The sequence below is a fragment of the Rhamphochromis longiceps genome, linkage group LG17, assembly GCF_057381845.1.
Source record: "Rhamphochromis longiceps isolate RC_006_pf linkage group LG17, R_longiceps_female_GT1.1, whole genome shotgun sequence".
NCBI lineage: Eukaryota > Metazoa > Chordata > Actinopteri > Cichliformes > Cichlidae > Rhamphochromis > Rhamphochromis longiceps.
Window position 1 is genome coordinate 4,403,318 of NC_140573.1, and position 26,300 is coordinate 4,429,617.

The 26,300-nt window shown below is 40.9% G+C and overlaps 1 protein-coding gene across 11 annotated transcripts in view; it reads left to right on the forward strand.

Moving 5' to 3' along the window:
- nav3 (neuron navigator 3) overlaps positions 1–26,300 on the forward strand; it is a 405,702-nt gene that overhangs the window by 352,328 nt on the left and 27,074 nt on the right. For 10 of the 11 annotated variants that reach the window (XM_085385777.1, XM_085385778.1, XM_085385771.1 and 7 more), the window contains 6 exons: positions 862–981; positions 18,015–18,138; positions 20,363–20,672; positions 21,203–21,929; positions 23,162–23,587; positions 24,298–24,339. In XM_085385777.1, coding sequence (XP_085241903.1) covers positions 862–981; positions 18,015–18,138; positions 20,363–20,672; positions 21,203–21,929; positions 23,162–23,587; positions 24,298–24,339 — 1,749 coding nt within the window. The remainder of the gene's footprint in view (positions 1–861; positions 982–18,014; positions 18,139–20,362; positions 20,673–21,202; positions 21,930–23,161; positions 23,588–24,297; positions 24,340–26,300) is intronic. The other variant, XM_085385779.1, reaches the window with a different exon arrangement.

Sequence of the window (26,300 nt, forward strand, 5' to 3'; positions counted from 1 at the left end):
TAACATGTGACAGATTTCCATTTCAGTGTGCAGAAATTCATGCTTAGTTTGTATTCATACAGTCACCAAGGCCTTACCTGCCTTTCTCTGCACATTAATACAAATAGCTTACTGTCATACAGCAAGGCTATGTATACTTTTTCATAGTAAAACCACACACAGGATGTTTCAAGTAACACATTTATGTGAACCTTGAGAGGACTCACGACACTGACAGATTACCTGAGTGAGAATGGATGAGTTTGTGTCTTCTGCAAGTCATTACAGCAGCAGGCTTCTGACCTTCATTCGCTCAATAGCAATAAATGACTTAAGCACGTAGGAGAAAAGGCTTTTCACATTTTACCCACACAATCATGTGAGCACACACTCCCAATAGAAGATATGCTGTAAAGAGAAAACTGTGAGGGAATGGTAAGGATGAGGTGTGATGTAGCAAGGTATCTGCAAGATTAAAGAAGAAGAACAGAGCAGAAAATGTAACAACATGTTGGGAGGGAAAGGTGATTAGCTGAATTATTAGCTTAATTAACTCAGCGCTAATGGCCCCCGTGTTCTACCAACCGTGTCTGATAGCTATCTGGAAGTTGCCTCAAATCTTACCGCTCGTTCACTGTCAGGTACACAGAGACACAAACTCGCTTCTCTATACCGACTTTGCAAAATCCACACACAGTCTTCATGTTCATTATTTAGATTAGCCAAGGTAGCATCTTCCTTTATGTTTAGTTGACATAATTTGCTTCTTCTTCACTTAAACAAGGACCTTAAAGTGTAAGAGCCACGAGTTAAAAAAAGAATAACTTTCTAAAGCAAACTGAAGTTAAACGTTTATACCTGTAATTTGTTCTCCCCTCACAGATACCTTACAGATGGCAGCCTTCATCTGTATGCACGGAACACCGGCCGAGCCTCAGATGCAGCTTCTTCTCGAGACGTATCCCAAAGAGGAAGCAAAGAGATGCAGGGTGACATTGACAGGTGAGGATGGAGACTGTCATAGCTGCCTGTTTTTCTGGTGCCTGTTTGATTCATTTGTGGTTCACACCCGGGAGTAGCTCCGGTTTCACACTTTTTGAGATTCATGCAAGCACGTTGTTAATATTCAAATTTGAACACAGCTTTTCACATTCCACTTTTGATTGTTGGCTTTTAGCTGATGTTTTCCTCTCCCGAGCATCTGGCTGTGAATTTGATAGCTTCGTTGTCATTCATTTTCAACCATAGCCAGGTGGGTGTTTGCTAAGACAAACCCACTGGACTGTGCTTTGCAGCCAGTGATGCATGTGCGTGTGAAAAATAGCAATGTGCTGTGGTCAGAATGGCAGAAAGGTTGGCACCATAGCAACTGCAGCCATATCATATTATACCTGATTGTATCTGTCGGTTAAAGCATTCAGCACAATGAGCATTATGGAGCTAAAAAGCATGAATATCTGGGTATATTACCCAAAACAATTAAAGATATTAGATATCAGTACAAAGATATTAAAGCTAATGGAATATATAGGCTTTTTAGGATACAAACCTAATAGGATACAAAGTCCAGAGAATGGGCAAGTGACTAAGGCTACGTCCACACTAGCCTGGATAGATTTGAAAACGTTGTTTACGTCTGAAAACGCTCCGTGTCCACACTATCGTTTTCAGTCGTTTTCACAGAGTTGTGCGTCCACATTGAAACGGCCGAAAACGCTTACGTTCCAGTCCTGCGCATGCGTGGAATGCAAGAAGATTCGACCTGCCTCATTTCTGTCTGCCATTTATTTACTTTCCGGCTCTTTGAAACGTTGTGGCAAAATGTCATTCCTGGTTTTTAGATGTGCCTGGCATAAAAACAAAGGGTAAGAAGGAAGTAAGAAATATGTCCTTCAAAGGTTATACAAGTCTGCTGTAACACCATCAGAGATTTAAAGGGGCGAAGGAGGGTTGGCGATCGATTTAAAGCTGTCAGGCTAAGATTGTGATGACAAGCCATCAGAGAGACTGCTGGGAATTGACTGATGCAGTGACATTTCCCAGTGTCACAGCTTCAGCTTCTGTCAAGATTTTAATGAGTGGCAGCGTTTAGTAGTCCTGTGATTTTAAAGATTATGATTCTGTTAATGCTACATGTGCATGGTTACACTAGGCAGATTTACACAATATGACGCATGACTTGCAGAAACACGGGTGATATTTTGCTTGTAATATGTGTGTTTTCTGTATATGATTCAGTTGTTTTGCAACCCAGGCAGTTTTTCCATTTCTTGGTTATGTGCTCAGCCTCACAAGCTTGTTTGTTACAAGCCAGTCAGTCAAGCCAGTCAGCCCGAGGTGAGTTTGATCATATCTGTGATTGGCCAAGCGGCAAAACATACTAGTCCTGACCAGAGGTTCAGAATAGGAGATTAACCTGCCCCATCAGTCTCAAACCGATTGACCTATCAGATTTGACACTGAGGCAAAAAGATGTCTTAGGATAAGAATAAAAATGAACCAAGCAAACTGCCAAGGCTCAGCTTCACCCTGCATTTTATCTCTGTATTTAAATATTTTTGCCTAAACTGTCTCTCACCTTTCCTTGACTTAAATCCAAAAATGCTCTGCTCTTTTGAACTAAAGTCAGCAGTAGCATTTTGGGCCTCAGGGGCAATGAGGAAATATTGATGCCCGCAGGCTACAGACTCCCAGAAGGAAAAGAATTTGAACTCTGGAACCCTGTTTACTTCATTCCTTCCTTCCTTTTCCTTTATGAAATCAAGTACATGCAGGCAAGCATGTACTTGAAATGCACAAAATGCACAAAATGCATGCCTCTCACGTGTTATTGTCAGTAGCTAGGCTGTCACTTCCCACGGACACATGACGAAACTCAGGGGGCAAATCCATTTCTCACTCAGCTCTACATTTCAGCCTGGCTTTACCTCTGTGGTACAGCGTGCTTTTCCATAAAGCCCCTTGGCTTGAAGTGAAATGAGTAGAGGATGAGGCCCAAGTTTAAATAATTTGTTCACTGACTTTAAACAACTTTTTACCTCAGATGTGTAAGCTGGCTTTCTAGGAATGACAAATGCAAGAAAGTATTTGATCTCGCACGTTTCATGTCCAGCTATCTTGATTATAACTGCTTAGGAGGTGAACATACTGTATCCATGAAATTCTGCCTGCCCTGTAACTGGCAGCTAGTGTATGATACCTTTCTGTCTCAAATGTCCGTCCAACTGCTCTTTTGTCCAGGTGAACATACCGGTACTTGGCTTAAATTACTTGGCTTGGTCATAATTTTAGGTGATAATTAGTGCATTGAATGACTGTTAATATTTCTTCTGCATTTATTATCAAAGTGTTAATCAGATTATATTTTCAATTTAATATATTTTCCAAACTATTACACTCTGTTTTCATTTAACACAGCATCCCAATTATGGAGGAGATTGGGTTTTGACTTTGAGAAATTCTTAGATTAGAGTCTGGGATTTAATCCGTCTCTGGCTGATAGTTTGATAGTGTAAGTTTACTTTGGAACAAATTATTTGTTCACAAGAGATAACTGTGCATTTATTGTTCGTTGGTTTTTTTATCAGCAAGGTAAATAATTTGTGGCCATTAAAATTCCCCCCCTCGTCCTTCTCCTTTGGATTTCCTTTCTGTCATAAGTAATAATTGGAAAACTGCACACACAAGGACACACACTTACACTCATGTCTTTTACACCACCTCAAGCATGAGCACGGATACAAAAATGCACATTACTCTCTCCGCAGTTCTGCTGGCAGCAGTAGACAGGGTTCCTCAGAGGCAGAAAGTGGAAGTTGGTCTGTGTACGTAAACTGAGTTCCCACGAGGCTCGTTATGTTTCGTGCTTTTTACAGTCCATAACGGCTCCCCTGGCTGCCATCCATGGCATTTTTATCCCAAACCAACACAGCCCCTCAGGATATGTATCTAAATGACTCATCATGGCTGGCAGGTGACTGAAACCATCTGGGACTAGGACCACGTGGACTTAATGTTTACTGTAGTGGTCATGACATGAGATACTGTATGTGCGCATCTCCATTTCTTTTTAAATGAGCTGTGCCAGTGTGTCTATGTCTTACAAAAAGACAAAAGATTAGAAGAGGAGTTTTATTTTTGAGTGCTTTCATCCTCAGTATTAGGACAGAGCCTAATTGTCATAGAACAAAGTCAATAAGCATCACACGTACAGCTGCTTTTGATAGTAACTTTATGGTTTCCTGCAGGTGACATTGTGGTTGGAGATATTTCAGGTTTTCCGCATGTGGATTCCAATCCCACTAAACTAATAATCTGAATACTTTAATAGAATTTCTTTGAGATTAGCACAAGAATTCATTGGGACTGTAGGTGAAGATTTTTTTAGTCAAAGGTCAAGGTCACTGTGGAATTAATTAATGACAATTAATAACATTTTACAGTCAGACAAATTTGGACAAAAGGCGTAAACTGCAACTTGACTGGCTGTCAGAGGCATCCATTCGCAAAGTAGTATTCCAGTGATTTCATCTGTGCTAGAACCGAGTACCCTGGAGCCAACCATCTGCTCGAAAACAGCTGAATGACAAAAGCTCAGATCCCTCTTCTGATCAGTCTGCTTCAAAACAATGCTGAGTTTAGCCTTGGCTAAAAGCACCTGCCTAAAAATACCTTCTTGTTATACAACATAGATGAGCACATGCTCATGGCTCTGCTGTCAAGAAAAGACGCCCAAAGAGAGTGTTTTGACACCAGCAGGCTCCCCGCTCTCAGTAGAGACATGAATAAGTAACAGGGCTTCTCTTTTAGCATCCCGGTGGCTCGAGTGTGTTGCCATCTCTTTCTCGCAGCTGGACTGTGGCAGCTGGCTCTGCGTTTTTTGGTTGTCTAAAGCTTCGGGGGCTTGGAGACAAGTTTATATGTGTTGAAAGTGTGCTGTGGTTGTGTTGTCCATGCTTCACAAAAGAAAGCTTGTTGGTGTACTACATTTAAGTGTATTTAGGTGTGGGTGTATGTGTGTTTGTGTGCATGTACAGACTTCTCCATATGCCGTGTGTGCTGCTGAGCAGCAGGATTCGGCCTGTCACTCCGCGTAGCAGTGACAGTCGCAGAGAAGCCGCTCTACTTGTCTTTGCTGTCGTAAGCAGTGAAGAGATTTAGAGGAGAAGGTTTTTTTACTACCAATGACAAACGCAGTCATTATATAAGTCTCTCTCATTGATCTCTTCCAGGGGCACCGCTTAGGAAGAATATATTTGTATTGCACCTGAAACTGGAGCGTCTCAAAGCTTCTGCTATCTAAGCTTTCTAAAGTCTTCTGGCAACTGTCAGTTTTTCAGACATTTGTCCTTTTCAGTATTTCCACCTCAGTGCACACCGGCTAAACTTAACAAATTGTGATAATTGGGACATGCTTTATCACTGATTTGAGTAACCAACTGTGTGTATGTTCATGCAAATGTGCCCTCACTTGTGCAGATGCTTGCATACAGATATATTTCCTCTCAAAAATGGGCAAATTGTGGCCCACACAACCAGACTCTAATTAGCCATCTCTTCATTCAAAGATGCTCGAGGGAAAGTTTCCCTGTTTTTGGACGCTCCGTTTTCCTCCTGTTTCCTATTCTTTGGCACTGATATAAGTGTGTTGTGTGTGCATGTGTGTGTGTGTGTATCTGTGTGTGTGTATGGCAATAATAACTTTTCTGTGTGGAACTTCAGGAAGCACATGCTGCTAAATGCAAGATGGACATGACATTTCTGACTTTAGGAGTACCATTGAATCCTGGTCTTATCTATGTTCCCAACACATATACACCAGCACACATGTACACATGTCTTTCTTTATATACACACACACTATTGCTTACCCACACACATCCCATAAGTCTTACCCTGAACTGACCCCTCACCTCCTAACTGCACCTCAAAACTGTTTCTGGGTTCCACTTTTCCTCACAGTCAAATATGTGTATTTGATCTTCCAATGTATACTCAGCTGATCTGTCAAATGTACAAATATATGTGACTGTGGAATTTGTGTAAAATATGTGTGATATGTGATTTAGATATTGAATTTTCCTTATGCAAACTTTGATCAAGATCGGTCTTCTCATCTAGGGGGAAATAAGGAACACACATACATAAAATCTTTATAGTATGATGATTGATTACCCTTAGAAAAGTGGTCCAAAGGCATAATGTTTCATAATGATATTTCAGTTTAAACATGGATAAAAAAGGATATTAATTTCCTGCAGATTTGGTTGTTGAACTAGTGCGATGATGCTGGAGAAGACTAACTGTTAGCCTCCTTGTATACCTGTGCTGTTAGACCAGCAGAAGGAGAAAGATCTCAAGGATAAAACTAGGTCTGAATAGGCCTATGCTACTGTATATAGCATAGCCTATAGCACGAGATAAAAGAAGAAAGTATCCAGCATCCAGGAAGTATGAACACTTTAAAAAATGTATTTTCATTTCACTGAGACTTAAACAAAAAAGAACATGTTTAAACTACAATTCTAATAGGTAAAAATCAGAAGTTAAATCAAAATAATATTTAGAATAGACCTGTTCAAAATGCCAGATATACACTAGATGAAAAGCTCTCTTTTCCAATTACTGATGAGAATTGTACCAAATAGACATTAAGCCTGGTCACTAATTAACCAAATACATTTATACCTGAATTAATTTAGCAAACCGTTAGTAAATTCTTAATTCCAGAGATCATGAAAACCGATTAAACTGATCAAACATAGAACATCATTCCAATTTTATCCAGTGAAAAGGTTTCAGAATTTATTTGAATATCACGTTTCCTGTTTTATATCCACGTGGACATCGTTTGATGGATTGACCTCAATGTCTTTCATGTATTCTGTTGTATGGGTGCAGAAAATGTGCATGATGTTCATGTGAAAGATCACCAAGCATCTCCATGCCATCACTGACAACTCCATGCTGCAGCACATGGAAGTTAACTCTTACTTGTGAAACTGCTTATCAAATTTGGTTACTCCTCAACTGAAAATGCTAAATCAGTTTCAACTCCTGGCTATAACTACAATTAATGTGAAAACACCATAGCATAAAGATAGGCCTGATTAAATATACTCCTGCTAAACCCTCACTATCCTATAAATGTTCAGTCATGTATTAGAATTTAAATGTGCTGATACCTCATAGAGGAGTTAGGCCCTTTAAGGAAGTATGTTCCTGCCATTACTAATTAATACGATATTTAAATATAGAAATGTTTCAACTTGATTGAAGACAATTAGCGTGCACAGGGGTTCATCTTTTGGTTAGTTAAGTGGCAGCAGGGACGCACTGGAGATGCCCCTGGTTCCATACGGAGGTGAACTATCCACCTGGCCTCATCAGCGTGGACTTGTGGGTGACAAGGATGAAGGGATATTACTGAGTGAGGTCAGGCTTGCCCTGTCTATTTCTCTCATTGATGATACGTCCCATATGGTCAAGTTCTGCTTCAGTTCATCTGGGTCATCTGAGCATCCATACCTGCCTGGGACTGAAAGTGATTAAGGCTGGGGGGAGTGGCTGATTCAGTCACCCGCCCTTTTGGTCTTATTCTTCATCAGACATAAGAGCAAAAGCAAAAAGCATAAAATGATTTATGAGCTATTATTACCCTTTCCCATGGTATAATTTGACAAAATAGTTCTGATTTGCATCAGATGATGCTGAGCTCTGGTGTGTATTGCAATTGATGTCTGTCCATCATAAGTAAATTATGTGATCAGTTTAGGAGGGGACAGTTAACATGCAATCATGAATCCTTTATTTCCTTTACTTTTTCTTCTCTCAGGGTATGGTGTATGCACTTTCTTACTTTCTGTTCATGCAGTTTTTCTAGACTTTTAGTGATCTTAGGTCTGAGTGATTTGACTTGTGAAAAACTGTGACGACACAGTGCTGACTCACATTACACTGACATGAAGTGGCATGAGAGAATCATGTCCTGTAACAGTGTGTTACGTACGCTCAGAAGATGTCACAGATGAGGACAGTTTTTGGATTCTTGATGCAAATGCCTGTGTGGTAACCAGGCATTCACAGGCTGTGTTGATAACTAATTTTATGATGACAGTGTGAGGTTCCTGTGACATTCAACACCAATAATAGAGACTCCATGTAGGTGTTCCTTAAATGCTTATTTGTGTGTGTCCAGCTGTACCGTAACCCACATGTTTGAATAGATGTAATACAACTCAGGAAGAAAAAAGGAAGGAGAGCCATTGATTTTACCTGTACAGTGATTTAGAGCTGTATTAGAAAGAAAGAAATTTCATCCATTACCAGCAATGGTCCAAATGTGTTTCGAGTGTTAACGCTCTGCTGATTTTAAAACTTTTAATTGAATAAGTTTCTCTAGTTAAAGTGCCATGTTTACAAAAGAGAAGCAAGCAGCTTATTTGACTGTTGATGCGGACCATGTTCCACTGAGAGTTTACTTGGATTGGGAATTTATTCAAAACACTGAATTGTCTGCATGTTTTTCAGAAGAGATTTGTGATGAAACTAAAAAAGAAAAAACAGAACTTGAAGTGACAGCATCAGATTTATTCGTTCCTTTCCGGGGTGTCTCGTGTTGTTTAAGAGGATCGATTTAAGAAATGTTTAATTGCATTTTTGAGTTTAGACTTTTCGGCCAATCCAGATTTGTTCAACAGTCGGTCTGTTGTAAATAGGTGGATTACAAGGTAATGTTGGATAGATTTTAGGAAGAATGGACCACAGGGGCATTTGCCTCGGGTTCATCAATTCATTTGGTTAAATATTTCCAAGCATATGACTCCATTCATCATCTGACAGGCCTAATGAGTTAGTGAAGATAAGAATCAACAAAGCTGCTGTCATTGTTAATTCACTTTACTGCCATGGAGCCTGACTCTGTTGTGGATTATGAAATCGTAATCTTGTTAAATGACGAGTGTTGCGGTATAATTACAGCAAAACAGCATTTACAAAGCCTTTAAACCTATTACTGTTTGTGTCCCAAATTAGGTATCATCAGACTCCAGATTCAATACATAATTCTGCTTTTAACCATCTGATAGAGAAGAAAATCAACAAATCTAAATATCTAAATAAAATGCTGACTGTTTAGTCTTTATCATTCCAGGTGACTGTTGTACTAACTAGTTACGTTTTTAGTCCTTAATTGTGGCAAACCATGTCAAGTCTGTCTCCACACGATTGTGTGTCAGCGGCTGATTGTTTATTCTGGTGAAACGCAGAGATCAGAGCTGGTCAGATGCAAACCTCAGCTAAGGGGCTTTGGAGAGCTGACACTGTGCTGCCACTGTCTATCAAGTTTTACTGCTGTAATCCCAGGAATACAAAGGATTTTCTGTTTCAGAAGTGCAGAGGATGCTAGGTTTGGTTTGCCAAGTCACCTGTCAGACAGAGCAGACGGTGGCTGTGTGACCCACCGATGCCCTGCTGCTTCTAGGGCTCATTTAAAACACACCTTTTTTTCCTTGCTTTTATTTGCTGTGTGAGTTCAGTGTCATTGTAATGAGTACTAGGTGGCATTACTCTTTTGTTGATGCCTTCATTTCCCACAGTACAGCTCAGAAAATAACATTTCTGAAATATCCATGCGTCATTCTCAAAACTAGGTTTGGTGTCAACGTTGGTACAGACGCAGCATCTCCACCTACAGTCAGTCAAAATAGGTGGACTGTGGTTACACAACATACAGTTTGGTCATTTGCAGTAAAACCATACATAGTATATTTTTAACAGCATTATTTTTATAGACAAAGCCTGAAGTCCTGACAGTCAAGCTGCTTCTCCCCTTGATTTCTGAACTTTCTGTGTTTAATAATAAATACAATTAAATCTGAGGGTCCCATATATTTTTCAGGGCACTTTTAAATATTGAGTGAATAGGATCTTAAAAAAAGAAATAGGTTCAGATGTTAGGGTCCCCGCCTGCAAATAATGTCAAAGGTTACATATGCTGAAAATCATAAGAATTACTTTAATCCACATTATAATTTATAATTAAAACCTCACCCTTAAACAGTAAAGATACACAGGTTTCTAAAGTGCTGCTAAGCTTCACGCATACAGAATAATTCATTAACAGCCACATTTTAATGGGATTTCTGGAATGAAATTGAACTTTTGGTATATCTTCATCCATTGTGTGTTTCCTTGTGCTAGCAACCTGACTGCTAGCCTACAGAAAAAAGAAACAGTTCCTGTTACTTGTGCTGGATGGTGAATAAGCTTCCGATGCCTCCCTATTTGGAAGTTGAGTGATATTTACAAACTAAAGAAATATGTTAAATTTATAGTGATGTAATCTGTGCTGCATGGTGCAGAAGTAGAGGGCTGAGAGTAAGACATCTGAGAGACTGGATGCTCACCCATTGTTGATGTAGAGATTAAGATCCCTCACCACCTGCTCTGAATCTGGCAGTAAGTCTGATGTCCCTTTTTTCTCCTCACAGATGGACTCCTCCATTTTATCCAATCAAATCCTCACATGGCTAAATTTATCATCCTGGTACCTAAGCAAACCAGCATCATAGATTATGCACGGAGCTGTTAAATAGGCCTCTAATGTCATCCTACAGAAGAGATGAGGAACAGACTTTGGAGGTCTCCCATGATGCTCTTGATTATTATCAGTGTAATTTTACTGATTATTTGGTCTGGGGTGTTTCCAATGAACTGAGGTGATGTGTTTTAGTTGGTGTGTTTTGTCTAGTGTCAGTCCAAAACCCAAACATTTCTTAACAGTATGCTTTTGTAGTTTATTGCTCACATTTTCTTCAGAAAATACAAAAATGCTGCTGACTTACCGTCACATGCCGTACTGTATTTGTTTGTATGGAGCTTTAAATCATATTTTAGTGAAGTTTCCAGCTTCAGGCCAGTGGAGGAGGAGGAGGCTGGTGGTTGGACCAACTGTGGCTTATGCGGGTTATTTGTTTGCATTTGCCAGCAGCTTGCCATAGACTTGAACAAACCCCTGCTGGGATGTATTAGCCTGCTGTAAACCCTACGGTGCTGAACAGCTAAAGACTTTGTTGTTGTCTTTGACTGCATTGCAGTAGGACGTCTGGACACATTAACCAGTCAGGCCAGGCACTGCTGTTGTCCTGCTGGCTCACTGCTTAGCAGCAGACATATTTCCAGCCCATCCCTCCAAGGTCACCCTGCTCCTTCCTTTAATTGAGTTGTGTCGAGGTGAATTCGATTCCACAGTCAGTGCTGGGTCTGATTGTTAAGTTTGTTTGCTTTTTTTCTGGGACATTTCTTATTTTAAGTAAATGCTGCTTGACTTCTCTTTCCCAACACAGCAACCAGCATCCAGTTCACTTTTACTTCTCCCTGATAAAGTACATTTCTGCCATCAGAGACCAATCTTCAGTTAAAATTAAAAGACGAAATGGAATGCTTAGCGTTAGCATTGAACGGGAAATCCAAAGAAAATGGTTAAACCCCATGGCTCATTATGTCGGTGATGTCTTGGAAGCTTTTCTAATCAAGTGTTCAGCAAAACAAAACTACGTGAATGGAAGTTCACTGGTGAAAAGAAATAAGCTCTATAGTTTTTCTTTGCCTAAGAATCAAAGAGGGGAGTCGTGAATCTGTCTAATTATATCCCAACGCAACGCTGCGTGGACAGTCGTTGCTGAGCATCTCACGCATTATTCATGAGGTCACTTCCAGTCAGAGGCTTTTACCAAAGACAGAACAAATTCTGCTCCCCAGAATAGACCTTCCTCTTTGATTTGACTCTATTCTGCATTGTCATCGTCATTTAATTAACCCTTAGTAACCCCCTGCTGACGACATGTCTTCCTGGCACTCCTTGGCTGGCAGAGGCCCATCCTGGTTGGGAGGGGAGACGAAGAGAGAGGAGGGGGAGCTGGCAGTAGCAGTGGGTAAAAGTGGAAGACTGAGTGACTCCTTTGCTCCTCTCTCTCTCTCTCTTGTTTCCATTTTCTCTCTTGACTCCCAGTCGAGCCACAGCTCCTAGCTTCTCTGCTAGGTGGGGTTTTGCCTCTTGGTAGTGTAGGCGTGGTATTGAACAAAGTAGAACTCTTCTTTGATAAAACAACAGACAGCACCCAACCCATGGGAGGTAAGTTGATGGCAAAGCTGGAAACTGCTCTATACCCAAGCTCTGTTTTGAACCTGTGAACACTGTCGTGTGTTTTGAGCACCGTCATATTGTACAGTTTGTTCTGATAGCTCGGCTCTGTAAGAACTCCATCCGAGGAGAAAATGAGCCTATTGCTTGCAAATCATTTCAAGTCTATGACTTGCATTTTTTAATGGTTTTTTTTTTTAAGTCTTACTGCAGGAGCTCAGTGGCATTAATTTGGATTAGTCTCTATGCAAATGAGTGCTTTCCATTTACATTATTTAAGTCTCTACATTTGTCCTAAGAGGTATTTACTGTTTCAAAGACAATCCACTCCACTGTTTTAGACTAAATTAAAATGCTGCTCATCAGGTTTGATTATTATCTCTGAATGTTTTTTATTGTTTGGTCGTCTGAGGTAATCATTGTGTTCATGTCACTTCAATTTCCTGTTTATCCTCGTCATTTAAATGACTGTCTTAGTGTTGTTTTTTTCTTTTGACAAATCTTTCTTTTAGCTGAAAACATAAAAATGAACACACTTAAATGTGTTCAATGTGACAAACTTACGTGTTTTTCTTTCCTGATTTGTTACATAAGAGGTCCTCTGAGGAAATGTTTCATTCTTTCATCTGTACGATACCAATTTAATACTTTTCAGTACTACCGCCTCCAAATATTTATTAAAGTACTCGTCAAAATCACGCTTATCACCAAGATAAAGTGTAATCCCGAGTGCTAGCCTTTGCTCACGTCGCTAATAGCATTTCTCCTCTGGGCTGTGGAAGGAACAAGACCAGCTGTATTGAATATTGCATGAGATGATGTTTGCATGGTTGAATGGAGCCCTTCAATGCATTCACAGCATGGAGGCACCTTGCGAAAATCAAAGATTTACAATAGAATCTGCAGTGAAATAAAAACATCAGTCCAGCAGGTAGCTGTCTTTAGCTCATGAGCACTTTTTACTCAAGCTCCTTTTGGGTCAGCAGGTGCCTTGTTAACGTCCTTTTTTGTAGATTTTCCATGCTGAGATTTCCCCAGCAGGTCCCGGGGACTTAAAAATGGGCCAAACCTTTTTATAGCACTAGTTACCTTACAGCTCGATACCACTGAATCTGTCCTATACTGACTTATAACAAGTTGCACTATGTAGGACATTACAGCTGGAGACGTCACAGCATCACGAGGGAAGTCGCATGTTTTCACACTATGACTTGATTCACACCATCTTCTCATTTTACTGCCTTGCTTTTGAAATAAGGGAGAGAAGCCAGTATCTCCACTCGAGTAGTCTGTTCTGTACATTGTGACTTATTGTTAATTTAAGAAGCTATGACACAGAAGTCCGGCCCGCCTGCCTCCTGCTGTTGGGTTACTGAGTTCGTCTGTGCCATTTTTAAGGATACCACTCTCTCCAGTAGGAGATGCTGTGACGTGCAAGTCTGAGAGGAGGAGCTTGGTTAATCAGAGTTCTGCCAGTTTCAGGGAGTCATCCTGATAAAATATTCAGCCCCTTACAGTCAGCCAGGCTCTAAAGCGGAGGAGGAGAATGTATTGTTGTTTTCTTTTTGTATTATCAACACTTTATCCCAGGAAGTTCCACAGAGCGTGGATGCTGCTCTGCAGCAGTCCCCAGCCAAATCACACAAACCAAGACCAGTAATCCATTACTGTTCACTGAGCTCAACTAACACTGAAGCTCCAGTAATAGGAGTCTTCTCTGAGCTCTGTGCAGGATATGTGGGAGCTGATCAATACCGGTGCTCAGCTGTTACCTGAATTTGTGCTGAGATATCTGGAACTTATTTTCCTTTGTTTTGTTCAGTATATTTTGTGTGATTAGAATCCCAAAATATCATCTTGTTTATTCCAAGAATTCTCAATTTTTCTCCAAATATAGCACCAACATTAGCAACACTGTCTCACTAAAGAAAGATGCTGCCATTGCTCATTATACTGTTTAACATAAATTGGTTGAAGATGGATTGTTAAAGAAGTGAATGATAAAGATATTGATCATCTGCATTTTGTAGTTATGCATGCAGCAATAATTCAGCATGATTCAGAGTTAATTATGTAAAAAGTCATTCAGTCGTTCCCCGACCGTTCAGAAAAATTCTTCACAAAGATGATTTTTAATTTTACATTAGAGAGGCCACCAAAGAATGAAAGGGCAATCTGTTGTTACCAGGGGACCAGTGCAAAATAAGTCTTATTTTGAAGTCAGTGAGCTTTTTCACTGCCATCTGCCTTTGCTTACTTATTATGATGATAGTTTCCCACTGCTGTTTCACCATTCCCTCATTTGCATTTTGTAACTGCTCAGCACTTGATTTATCGAGTCCAGTTAATCTCAGTTTGGAGGAAATTCCAAACTGCTAACAGTGTGTAAACAGAGACGTTTTAAAATAAGCTTGAATGATTTTTGGTGTGCAAAACCATCTGTCTTTGATCTCTGCTTATCCTGTCTTAAAAATAGAATTTAATGTTCAGCTTTTCATATCAATAATTTTAAGTTTAATTAGACATAAAAGACATCTTTCTGTGTTTCTGCTAACAAAAATGTTTTTTTGGCGGGGGTTTTATTTTGGAGGGCTCCCAAGTTCATTTGGAGGTTTAAGTTAGACTCCATCTGCCCCTGTTGTCTGTCACGCTGAGGAAGGCTGGTCTCACAGGAAGCAGCAGTGTGCGGCGTAACTCCCCCTGTCACTTTTGTAGTTTGTGAGACAAGCTGTGCTGAGCAAAGGGGTAACTTTAAATCAGATCATGAAGGTGACCTGGCAGCCTGTCACCACCAAAATTTTAAATGCATCTTAAAACCAGAACAAACCTGTACAGTTACCCTGGACACTCATCCAGTGAAAGGTAAGCCGCAGTATCAGCTTAAGAGGAAAAGATTAAAGCAAAGCAAGCCAGGCATGTTTCACTGCCATTGATCAAGCTTTGTTTGTAAAAGTCTGGCATGTGCAGAAACACACTGAGTGCAACACTTGGTTTGACTTGTGTTTGATATTAGAAGCTCACTCTCAGTGCTCAACAGCAGCTTCTTTTTTGTTGAATAGCTCCTCTAAAGCTGGAGATACACGACTGAAAAGCTCAGACTGACAGCTGGGATAGCATTTATTTTTTGTGCGACAAGCTTCTGCTGTGCTTTATTCCTCCATCTCTGAGACGTTTTTCCAATAATGGCTTTGAGTTGAAGGAAAATGAAATCTCAGAATAAAAAATTAGAATGACAGAATAAGAAATTGGCTTTTGATTAGAGCAGGGCGATATGACCAAAAATATCTATCACGATATAAATTTTAAAATTTGCGATAACGATATAACTGACGATATAATTGACGATATAATTGACACTAGACAAAATACTTTACAACTCCACAACTTTAGTGCAAAAAACCCCATTAATGTATTTTCACTTAAACAAGCAGCTGTTTTTTTATGTGCATTGAAGTTATATAAAAAATTTACAGTGCAAATTCCTTGCTGACATTTTAACCAAAAGGTATTTCCAGTGGAAATTGGCCGACATATCCTCAGCATAACCATGTATAATATCCACAACTTAAAAAGAGGTTACACACACACACAATATGGTAATATTATGTTGAAGCACAGTACATATCATACATATCACTCCGCGAGGCTCCTGCCTAATATAGCCGTAATGCTCCGGCAATCCATCAAGCGGTGCGGGTTCGTAGCTTAGCAAAGTCGTACTAAAACATTTGACAGATTTTCGAGCGCCGTGTACATAAAATCGTTTCGAGGTCAGTAAACACAACCAGAATTCATGCATAAGGCACACGGGATTATAAGGGGCACTGTCGATTTTCAGAAAAAAAAATATCAGTGGCGCGGCTGCCCCTCTGTTGGTCTTCCATGGTCTCTTGTGTTCTGGGGGCCTCTGGATGTCTGGAGTTTTGATCTCCTCCATACCCGCTTCACACCCTGGAGGACGGGGCTGTGGCCCCCCCACACTCCCTAGCAGATCATTACAGATCTTTTTTTTTTTCTCCATACAGGTGACCCAGGAGTTCTTTTTTTTTCTCTCTCTCTTCCCCCCCCCTCTCACCGTCTCTTCTCCCCTTTGGTTTTCTTTCTTTCTCTCCCCCTCTTTCTCTCATTCATTCCCCCTGTCCTATTTATTTAAAAAAAAAAAAAAAAAAAAAATGACAAAGGATGAACTGAAGCTCTGCCATCACGTAATGTCGCATACTGCTGTTTCTGATGTCATTTAGAAAAAAAAAAAAAAAAAAGAAAAAAAAATATCAAAGGATTGATTTTAAGTGTGCTGTATTTTCCAAACAACACGGTAATAACGACGGCCCGCTAGCATGCGCTACCAAAAATAGTGCTTTGTTGTGTATCTGACGGACGAAAGCCAAACCAGTTCCACACCACTGAAGTTGCAGCATTTTTACAAACCAATTCTGGTTCATCCGTTTCATTTAACGATCCGTGTTCGCTCTTCTCATTCTGCGTCGCCGCCATGTGCGTATGTAAACCTAGGCACTGCGCATGCGCGTTTTACCCATATTCTATCGCGATATTTCATTTTCCTATCGTTGCCCAAAATTACACCGGTATTACCGTGAACGGTATGATATAGCCCAGCCCTACTTTTGATGTTTGCTTTTGTGCTTTTTTATAGAAATATTTCTTTTTACATGGGGCAGGTTTTTTTCCAGCCTAAATTTCTAGAAATGTTGATCTCATTACAGATTGTTTCACCTAAAGTTTCCTGCAGACATTATGAGTCAGGGGCCTGGTCAGATTTGGGCTGTGAAGATAAATGTTGCTCATTTGAAATCTGTCAGAAGACCAAATCAATATTGCATTGCACCAGTGGACAACTGGGTTGCTAGGTGTCTGCTCACCGCTAAATTCATTACAGGTGTCAAGTGAATATACACCACCGATTAATATTTAGTGCCTACACTCAGGCACTGTGTTTTTGTACACCTTGGTTTGGGAAACAGGAGTAGAGTAGGTTTCTCTCTTTATTATCATGCCTAAAAACACAATTAAAAGGAACAAAAGTCAAGTTATATGCATGTTTTAAGCATAACAGCTCTTATGCTTTTGACTCAACAGCACCATCATTTTCTCTGGGCTTCTTCTGCACATGTCTGCACATCTCCAGCTCTCCTACTATCCCGCCTCTCCTGCTTTCTGGGTTCTCCATTTCCAGAATTTCATTCTTTATGTTTTTAATTCTGATTTTATCATTTTTTTTTAACAAAATGAACATTTGTGACATATCAAAGCCCCTTGACATTGTTGTCTGTTTGAATATTATAGGGTGATGTGGTGTGAGCACTCATTTCGGTACATCTTTATTTGTTTTTTCAGAAATTAAAGTCTTGGAGCTATTTGGTTAGATTTGTCATGCTAATTACGGGTGTGTCATCGAAACACACACAGACCAACACACAAAGGCAAACACACACAGATGAGACTCGATATGTTGGTATGTAAACCAGTTGTTGTGTGTGAGGACTGTCAGGACTGTACATGTGTCTGTGAGCTGTCACATCTATAGTGCCGGCCGACTCTCAGTTTGCCTGTCTGAATATATGTGTGTAAGAGCTCAGTGAAAGCAAATACAAACTAATGTATTATTACTGCAGGTGATTAATTATGTCTGATAGTAGCAAATAATGCTTGAGCTTGCAAACACAAAAATTTACATTACATTACAAATGTCATTTTGTGGGGAAAACAATTAAACTGGGAAGTCTCAAAAACTCATGATATCAAATTATGCACTAAAGGAGCACAGCGGTTTGATGACTGGAAATGATTTGCTATCGTGGATGGTTAAAACTTCATTCTTCTTGTGGCCTCACCATTGTCTTCTTCTTTGTCCGTTCTCTCTCTCCTGTTGTAGCTGGGACGACAGCAGCTCAGTGAGCAGCGGCCTAAGTGACACGCTGGACAACATCAGTACTGATGATCTGAACACACCTGCATACTCCTGTGTCAGCTCATCGCGCAAAAGCAAAGGAGCGCAGGTGAGCACATAAAAAATAACCATTCGATAGCCTCAAATAGGCTCACAGCTGGGATAGCCACACGTTGTCTGTGGCTCGTCATCATCTATGACTTTTTTAGGCTTCTGTTCCATGTCTCTGCCTCTATGGGTTCAGGCAAAATTACTCATTTGTTAATTAGAGAGATTACCATAAATTCTGGTGCAGATGTTAATGTTTACATTAGTACCACCATATGTCATAATGCTTCATTTTCATTTATTTATGTGGCAAAAATATTATAAGTTGCTACATATAGTATGATTGGGGGGGTTTAGTATTAATGGTCACAGGTCAGGATGAATTTGATTAATGTTACATCTGCTAAGCATCAAAGTTATTATACAGGTTCACATTAAACTGTTTATTTTAGCTTTGCCCATTTATTTTCAACTGTAATTTCAGTTTGTTTGACTCTTTTCAGTTCAGTTTTGATTGTTTCCTTGGTCAGTTTTTATTATTTTCATTGTTAGTTTTAGTTTCTTTGATGATATTTGTCTAATATCTAGTTATTAGAATGAAAGCACTGCCGTGAGCGGTGTAGTGGTTAGCACTATTGCCTAGGTCCTGGGTCTGAATCCACCGTCTGGTTGGGACCTTTCTGTGTGGAGTTAGCCTGTTCTCCCCGTGTGTGCGTGGGTTCTCCGACTTCCTCCCACAGTCCACAGACATGAAGTTAATGGAGTTTAGGTTAATTGGTGATTCTAAATTGGCCATAGGTGTGAATGTGAGTGTGAATGCTTGCCTGTCTCTCTGTGTTAGCCCACACAGGGTGTACCCTGCTTCTCACCCTATGGCAGCTGGGATAGGCTCCAGCCCCCCATCAACCCCCATGACCATGAATTGGATAAGCAGGAAAAAATTAGATGGATGGATGCACTCATAGTCATCTACTCTCCCATAATCTCATGAAATATATGCACTAATACCTCCTCATGTGTTTTAGTTAAATGTAATAAATGATAAGCATATTACCATCGTGACCATGGTGTTATTGTAGGATTAGTGTTTAGTTCAAAGCCGCACTCACAGAGCATGTAGCATCAAGTCTCAGTCATGATACCTATAGAGCAATTAGCAGCTGTGAGTAACCAGTGTTAGTTGCACAGTAATTATCTCCCAAACTAAAACACATTTCCTGCCGTGACCAACTTGAAAATCACGACTTTGCATGTCTTGTCACATCTTGTTATTTAAACTTTCACATTTCTTTCAACTTTGTGTTATGTCTTGATCAAGGCACACACCAACAATTTTACACGCTTACTTGACTTGCTTTGTTACCGTTGGGATAAGCTCCCATTATAAACTGGCGGTGGAGTGTGTGAAAGAAGCAGGCATGGAGGGTTTCATTTTTTTTGGTGTTGCATTGCATTGGGGCAATGTGGGATTGAGGATTTATGGTGATTTGACATTTCCTTTGATAATATTGCAACAATAGCACCAAATCACAGCAGTATGCATACTTGCTATAGTGAGAGCAGGACTGTATAGTTTTATAGTTTGAACAGTTCCTATTTTTCTTAATTTGATTTCTATATTTGTGCTCAAGGAATTAACTGTGGACAGAGGGCCGGTGCTCGGTTCTCCTCAGAGACGTTCACCGTATTCTGCCAAGTATTCTTGGCCCCTCATGAAATACCTAACAGACTGGGCTCTTAAGAGACTCTACCGTTGCTAGGGAGACTGACCATCTGTTCCGGTAGGCTAGCTGTCACTGCTATGTGTTTGAGTTTGTGTGGGTGCGTTCATATGCGCCTCAAAAGCAGAGATCTGGATGTGGGAGATTCCAAAGATAGCTAACACTTCACATGCAGACATAAACCACGCTGCTCAGCTTGTGCAGAGACTTACTTCTTTTTGCTGACTCTTTGCTGACTGTATTGCTTTAGTGTGTCACCTTTCAATAGTTTAAATATTGCATATAATTTTCAAAGCATTGTGACTTATTTGATTTCTTCCATTTAAGGCAGGGTTGACAAACCAAGATATAAAACTTGCTTGCAATCATTTCCTGTCACTGCATTTTTTTTTTTTGCATTCTTTATAAATATTGTTAAGGAACTGCAGTGATGATCAGGTAATGCTTTTAAGACTTACTGGTATAAACTGCAGCCCAGAAGCATTACAGTTTTGTTACTGAATTCTTCCATCTATTTATCAGTTTGTGTGCACTCCCTGATTCTCTGTATGACAACCCCCACAGTCCCAGAAAGGAAGCAGATCCAAGCATGCGGAGCAGGTGGTGAGCAGCAGTTGGGCTGGAGCTGAAGACCTGAAGAAGGTAGAGGAGGAGCTGGATGCAAGCATGGATCCTAGCAGTGGCTCTTCCCGTTGGAAGACCTCCTCGTCTTCCCCATCCTCCCAAACCCAGGGCCAGTATGAGGACGCCAGTCAGAAGGCAGCTGCGCTGGCCCAGATGTCCCAAACAGGCTCATGGAGAAGGGGTATGACAGCCCAGGTGGGCATTACACCACCCAGAACCAAGGGGACGTCCGCTGCCCTGAAAACACCAGGTAGGAGAGGAAGCCTGCCATCTTTGTCTAGAAGTGATTTTGGAAGTAGAGCAATTATACAAAGCGATTATAGACTGGGACAGAATTAAAATGTGACTTTTTGAACAAAGGAGACTCCATTTAAAAAAAAACCCTAATCTACAACATATATTGATCGAGTATTACTGGTATTAATATTAGAACATTAAAAATGATTGTATCTAGGTGATTTCCTAGTGAATGTTTTTCACATCAGACATCAGAAAGTGATCTTTATAGAAAGAGCAAAAATAACTTTAATGGGCATACGTGACGCTGAAGAAGAAGTCGTAATAATAATGTTGATTTAAGATGAACATGACTGAATCTTAAATGTTTACTAAACACAGCGAGTTGTGCTTCAGATAACTTGGTTGGCTGTAGCATGAGCAACGATTGCTGTGATTCTGGCTGTGGGCACCAATATATTGATTCTATGGCACCAAAGGGTAAACTCCGAGTACAGATGATGCGATGATTGGTGATATTTTTGGATTTGTGTACTTTGACAGGCAAAACCGATGATGCAAAAGCCTCAGAGAAGGGTAAGGTGCCTTCCAAGAGCTCATCTGGCATCCAGCGCTCACCCTCAGACGCTGGCAGGAGTAGTGGGGACGAAGGCAAGAAACCCCCTTCTGGCATCACACGCCCACCCACCACAGGCTCATTTGGTTACAAGAAGATCCAGGGTGCCACTGGCACGCTAATTACCTCCAGTGGTGCGATACTCGCCAGTGGCTCAGCCACCCTGGGCAAGGCACCCAAATCTTCAGCTGCCATCAGCAAAGGTGCAAGCATCAGTGGTGTGCGGAAGACCAGTCTGGATGGCTCACAGCCCCAGGATGATGGCATCCTGCTCAGCTGCAGTGGCTCGAAAGTGACCCTGCAGTACCGCTCCTTACCCAGGCCAGCTAAATCCTCCAGTGGGGTGGCCGCAGGGCGCAGTGGGCATCGCTCCAGCTCCAGCAGCATCGACTCAAATGTCAGTGGCAAGTCAGCTGGTGGGGCAACAACGCAAACAGGCACTAAACGCAGGGATGGAAAAGTGGGCTCAGAACGCTCTAGTCCCATCACCATCAACCAGACCGATAAGGAGAAAGTGGCGGTGTCAGATCAAGACCCAGCAGCAGGACTATCCACCTCCCCAAAGTCTAGCCCCACCTCCACCTCAACAGGCCAGTCAGGCCTCAGGCAACCAGGCTCCAAGTACCCCGATATCGCTTCTCCAACCTTTCGCAGGTCTGATACACCATACGCACACACTGCACTCATTCTGTCTTTGTCCCTGACTTTGTGTTTCTGTGTGAATCCAGCATTTCATCACATTTCTTTTTCAATTCCCTGATTGTTAGTTAAAAGCAGCATCTTTTACAGCAAGGAAATTTGGGGCAGTTTTTATTGAAAGACTGAATCTTTTCACCATATCTTCTCCAGAATTTAGGCGAGTTTAATCCATTATGATACGTGGTGTTTAGTGACGCTTTTCCACTGCAGGTTATTCCCCAGGTTTCTATAACGGAGAGAAAAGATATCCATAATGTCAAAGTTTCACTTAAAATATATGCCATCTCTATCAATTTTAGATATGTTTGGATGTGCAAGATGAATATCAGACACTTAATAAATCATATTAGATTGCCTCCGTGGAAATATTGATAGAGTCAGTAGACTTGGCTGCATAGCTAAGGGGTGCCATAACATAGATTGCTCCCTGGTGTAGCTGATAAGTCACTGCAAATGCAACACATCTTTACCCTGAAGATGAGGGTCTGATGGCTTTTCATTCAGCAAATTCAACCCAGCAGTGTTTATCAGAACTGACAAGAGACAGGACTTTCTCTGCACACCAGTCCCTCACTCATTAGAAGCATGCATTCGGCAGGCGCGTCCAAACATCCGTCCCATCCAATCTGTCAAGCCAACACGTTTCATCTGCATGTCATAGCTTTTTTTCTTCCCCCCAGAGTGTGTCACCTATATATTGTGTGATTGCGGTGACAGAGTGGGACAGGCACAAGCAGAGTAGCAGGCTGCCTGAGCATATGCAGAAGGCAAACAGGGTTGAGTGGCCTAACAGATTAGGTTATTTAAAGTCACAGGGTTGAAACGGCGAAGCTGTGAAGCAGATGTGTCAGTGTAAATCACTGAGGGTTCACATCTAGCCGAGGTCGAGTTCGCTGCCAGGGAGAAATGTATTGTAAAATGTGCTTAATATTTTTTATCTGTTATATAAAGTTGTTGCTACAGCAAAGCAAGGGGATGTTTATAAAAGCTGCTTTCCACTATCCTAAAATGGGTTTCTTGTGACCATTGTAGTAGTTTTCTTTGTAATGTTTGACCAGTGAGATCACTGCACTTGTCACACCCGAAGTATACCAGAGTCCTTAAATTTTCCAGTAAGGATCTTGCAGATGCTCATCACTTGTCTTTTGAGCATTTCTAAATGATTGCACCCACCTCTCTGCCCTCAGATTGTTTGGTACCAAAGCTAGCAGCAAGGCCAGCTCTCCTGGCACGCCCGACTCTGGCAAGTGCCCCTCAATACTGGGCAGCCCGCACGGCACACTGGCGAGACAAGCCAGTCTGGACTCGCCTTCCTCTGGCACTGGGAGCCTGGGCAGCGCTGGCGGCCTGAGCGGTGGCAGCAGCCCTCTGTATGGTAAAACCCCAGACATGTGCACCGACTCCCCGGCCTCCAGCCCAGCCTCTGGCCTCTCCCTGCCCTCCAACGCTCGGCCCTGGCCTGCCTGTAGCTCATCTGCTGGCAGCAAGGACACACTGAGCTGCCAAAGCATGACCAGTCTGCACACCAGCTCTGAGTCCATTGATATGCCGCTGGGCCACCATGGGCCCAAGGTTACACGAACCGGCAGTGTCAAGTCCACCCTGTCTGAGGGGTGAGTAACAGGGAATACGATTGGGAAGAATCGTATTCATTGTTTCATTTGAGAACAGAGACAAAACGTTTATCTCCCTATCCTAAGATGTAGACATACAATACAGATGAATAACAGAAAGAAATCATTCATTCACAAAACAGTTTGGTTCAATTTAAGTTTCTTTTTCTGGCATGGTTTTGATACTATAGAAAATAAATAAATAATACCTCCTCTACTCCTAAATTTCACATATCTGCTAGTTCAATCAGTAGTTATTGTCTCAAAGTACTATAAGGATAGCAATTAGCATTAAAGACATTTAACAGTCCTGATAGTTTCACAGTCCAAAGCCATGACAGAAAAAATACCACAGTAGATCATTTCTGACACCCATTCCTACGTGTAGCCTCTATAAAGGCCTTTCCATTTTTTTGTCCACACACTTTGCATGAATTACATCATAGAGCATAGAAGCAGCAAACACATTTATTTCCCCTCACTAGTTCAGCTGTCTCAAAAATGAAACAATCTCAATTCTGCCTGTTTTATCCACGTAGTCTTTTGCACTGAGGTGCATTAGTAATGTCTTAATGGATTTTCCATTGTGTGCATCTTTGTGTATGTCAAAAGTCAAGTTTGTAAAATGTGACCAGTTCTTTTTCTTGTGTATCACAAAACAAATGTTTACAGGTGTTCATCTAATTTGCTCATCCTCTGTGTTTTAACAGCATGCCACTTGACAGAAACACACTTCCCAAAAAAGGACTGAGGTACAACACATTTGCAGCCACATTCCATGTAGATCACATGCATACATGCATCTGCATTCTAATGTCAGGCTTTCCGTGTTGTTTTTCATGTGTCATTATTTGCACAATCCATAGCAGTGTTTCCCAGGTAAAAGTCATCAATAAACAGTAAAATATTTACTTTAAAGCAGGGGTGTCCAACTCCAAGCCTCAAAGGCGGTGGCAGCTGATTTAAATGGGTAAATGACCTAAATGGCTAAATGGTGATGAACGAATCATTTGATTCAGGTGTGTTGACCCAGGGTGATATCTAAAACCTGCAGGACACCGACCCTTGAGGCCTGGAGTTGGACACCCCTGCTTTAAATTATTAGATAAATGAATCGATAAAAATTATTAACTAGTTTTTCAACCACTCTCCATCAGTTCATGTTCAGAATTATGTATAATTAGGCTGAGGTGATAATGATAAAGTACACAGGTTTGATAAGGATGTGGGTCAATGAAAAACTACTGCTCAATAAAAACTTTTTGAAGATTAAATAAAAACTGAGAGTCGATATTAAAAAAAAAATGAGCGTAAACATTTATGTTTACACCATCTGTTTACATCCTAAGTATGCTTAATAGCTCTTTTATGAACTGCAGATTTACAGTGTGTGACTCCTTTAGTGATACAAGCAGATTGGTTCTGATTATATTAGCACTTAAGTCAAGCACTGATCAAAGGCTGTTGATAAAAAGCAAACATCGCCACCATAATCTCACCTAAATGGATGGTTAATTCCCTTGAGACACTAATAAAGCATGACCTGCTTTATCATCCATAATTTACAAATGAATATCCTGTTGTGTTTATTAAGACTTTAAACTACAGAGCCTAACTCACCAGGAAAATGTTTATTGAGGTCACAAGCATTGTTTTCCCACAGTCTTGTTTTCATCTTGAGGAGTCAACCCCCGCTGCCTAGGAATAATGTCGTTTGAAAACCTCCTTTTTTTAGCCCAATAAACTATGTCCATCTTTTCACATACAGTCTGTTTACATTTGACTAAATATATAGGGAACTCATATTTGAGTCTAGTTGTGGATTTTTTCTCTTTCAACTTTTAGAGTTTTTTCCCTTCTGTTTATCATGCAATTATGTAACAAACTCTGGAGCTCAAATTAGATTTTGACTTCTTTGAATTGATGCATAAAAAAAAAAATCTCTAACATACTATGAATGCTATCTGGGATGATGAGGGAGCAGTGTGTTTTTCCATCTGTCTGCTTGTCTGCTTCTCTGTGCTCATCCTAATCCTACACTCATCTCATGCAAAGTTAGAAATGTGGCAAACGCAGCCACTGAGTTCTTTCTCGGCTTCCAAAAATGGCTTAAACTTTCCGATAACATTTGCTCTGTTAGCTGAGGCGAGTATAGAATGAATGTTTTGAATTTAGCTGTAACTGAGTGGACGGAAACTGAAGCACCATGACCTATTCATCACAGTGGCACAACTGATACAGGGAACAGCCTTTCCAGCCAATTATAGAGTACTGCTGGAGAGGTGTCGGATGGGGCATGCTGGGTGTTCTTTCATTTTTCGAGCATTTGACGCTCGTGCTATATGGAGCCTAAAACCATCTGATCTCGCACGACGCTTTTGCCTTTTTTGCCTCAGTGCGGTCTGCAGTGTTCACTTTAACGTTTTTATTGGCAATGACAATCTGTTTTCATCTTAAACATGCCAAATAGCTCTTTTATAAACTGTAGACTTTCTACATGGGGAGCTTAGATTAATAGATTTGCCTCCTTTAGTCATACGCTGTAAATAAGCGGATTGGTTGTGATTATATTAGCACTAAGTATACCGACTCAAACACTGACCCTTGGATATTTCAGTCTGTTCCATTTCAACTCCAGCTGCAGTCTGACAGCACTCAGTGCAATCTTAGACGCCCAATTGCTGCTGGAGAGAAAAGCGAGCACAGACACAGG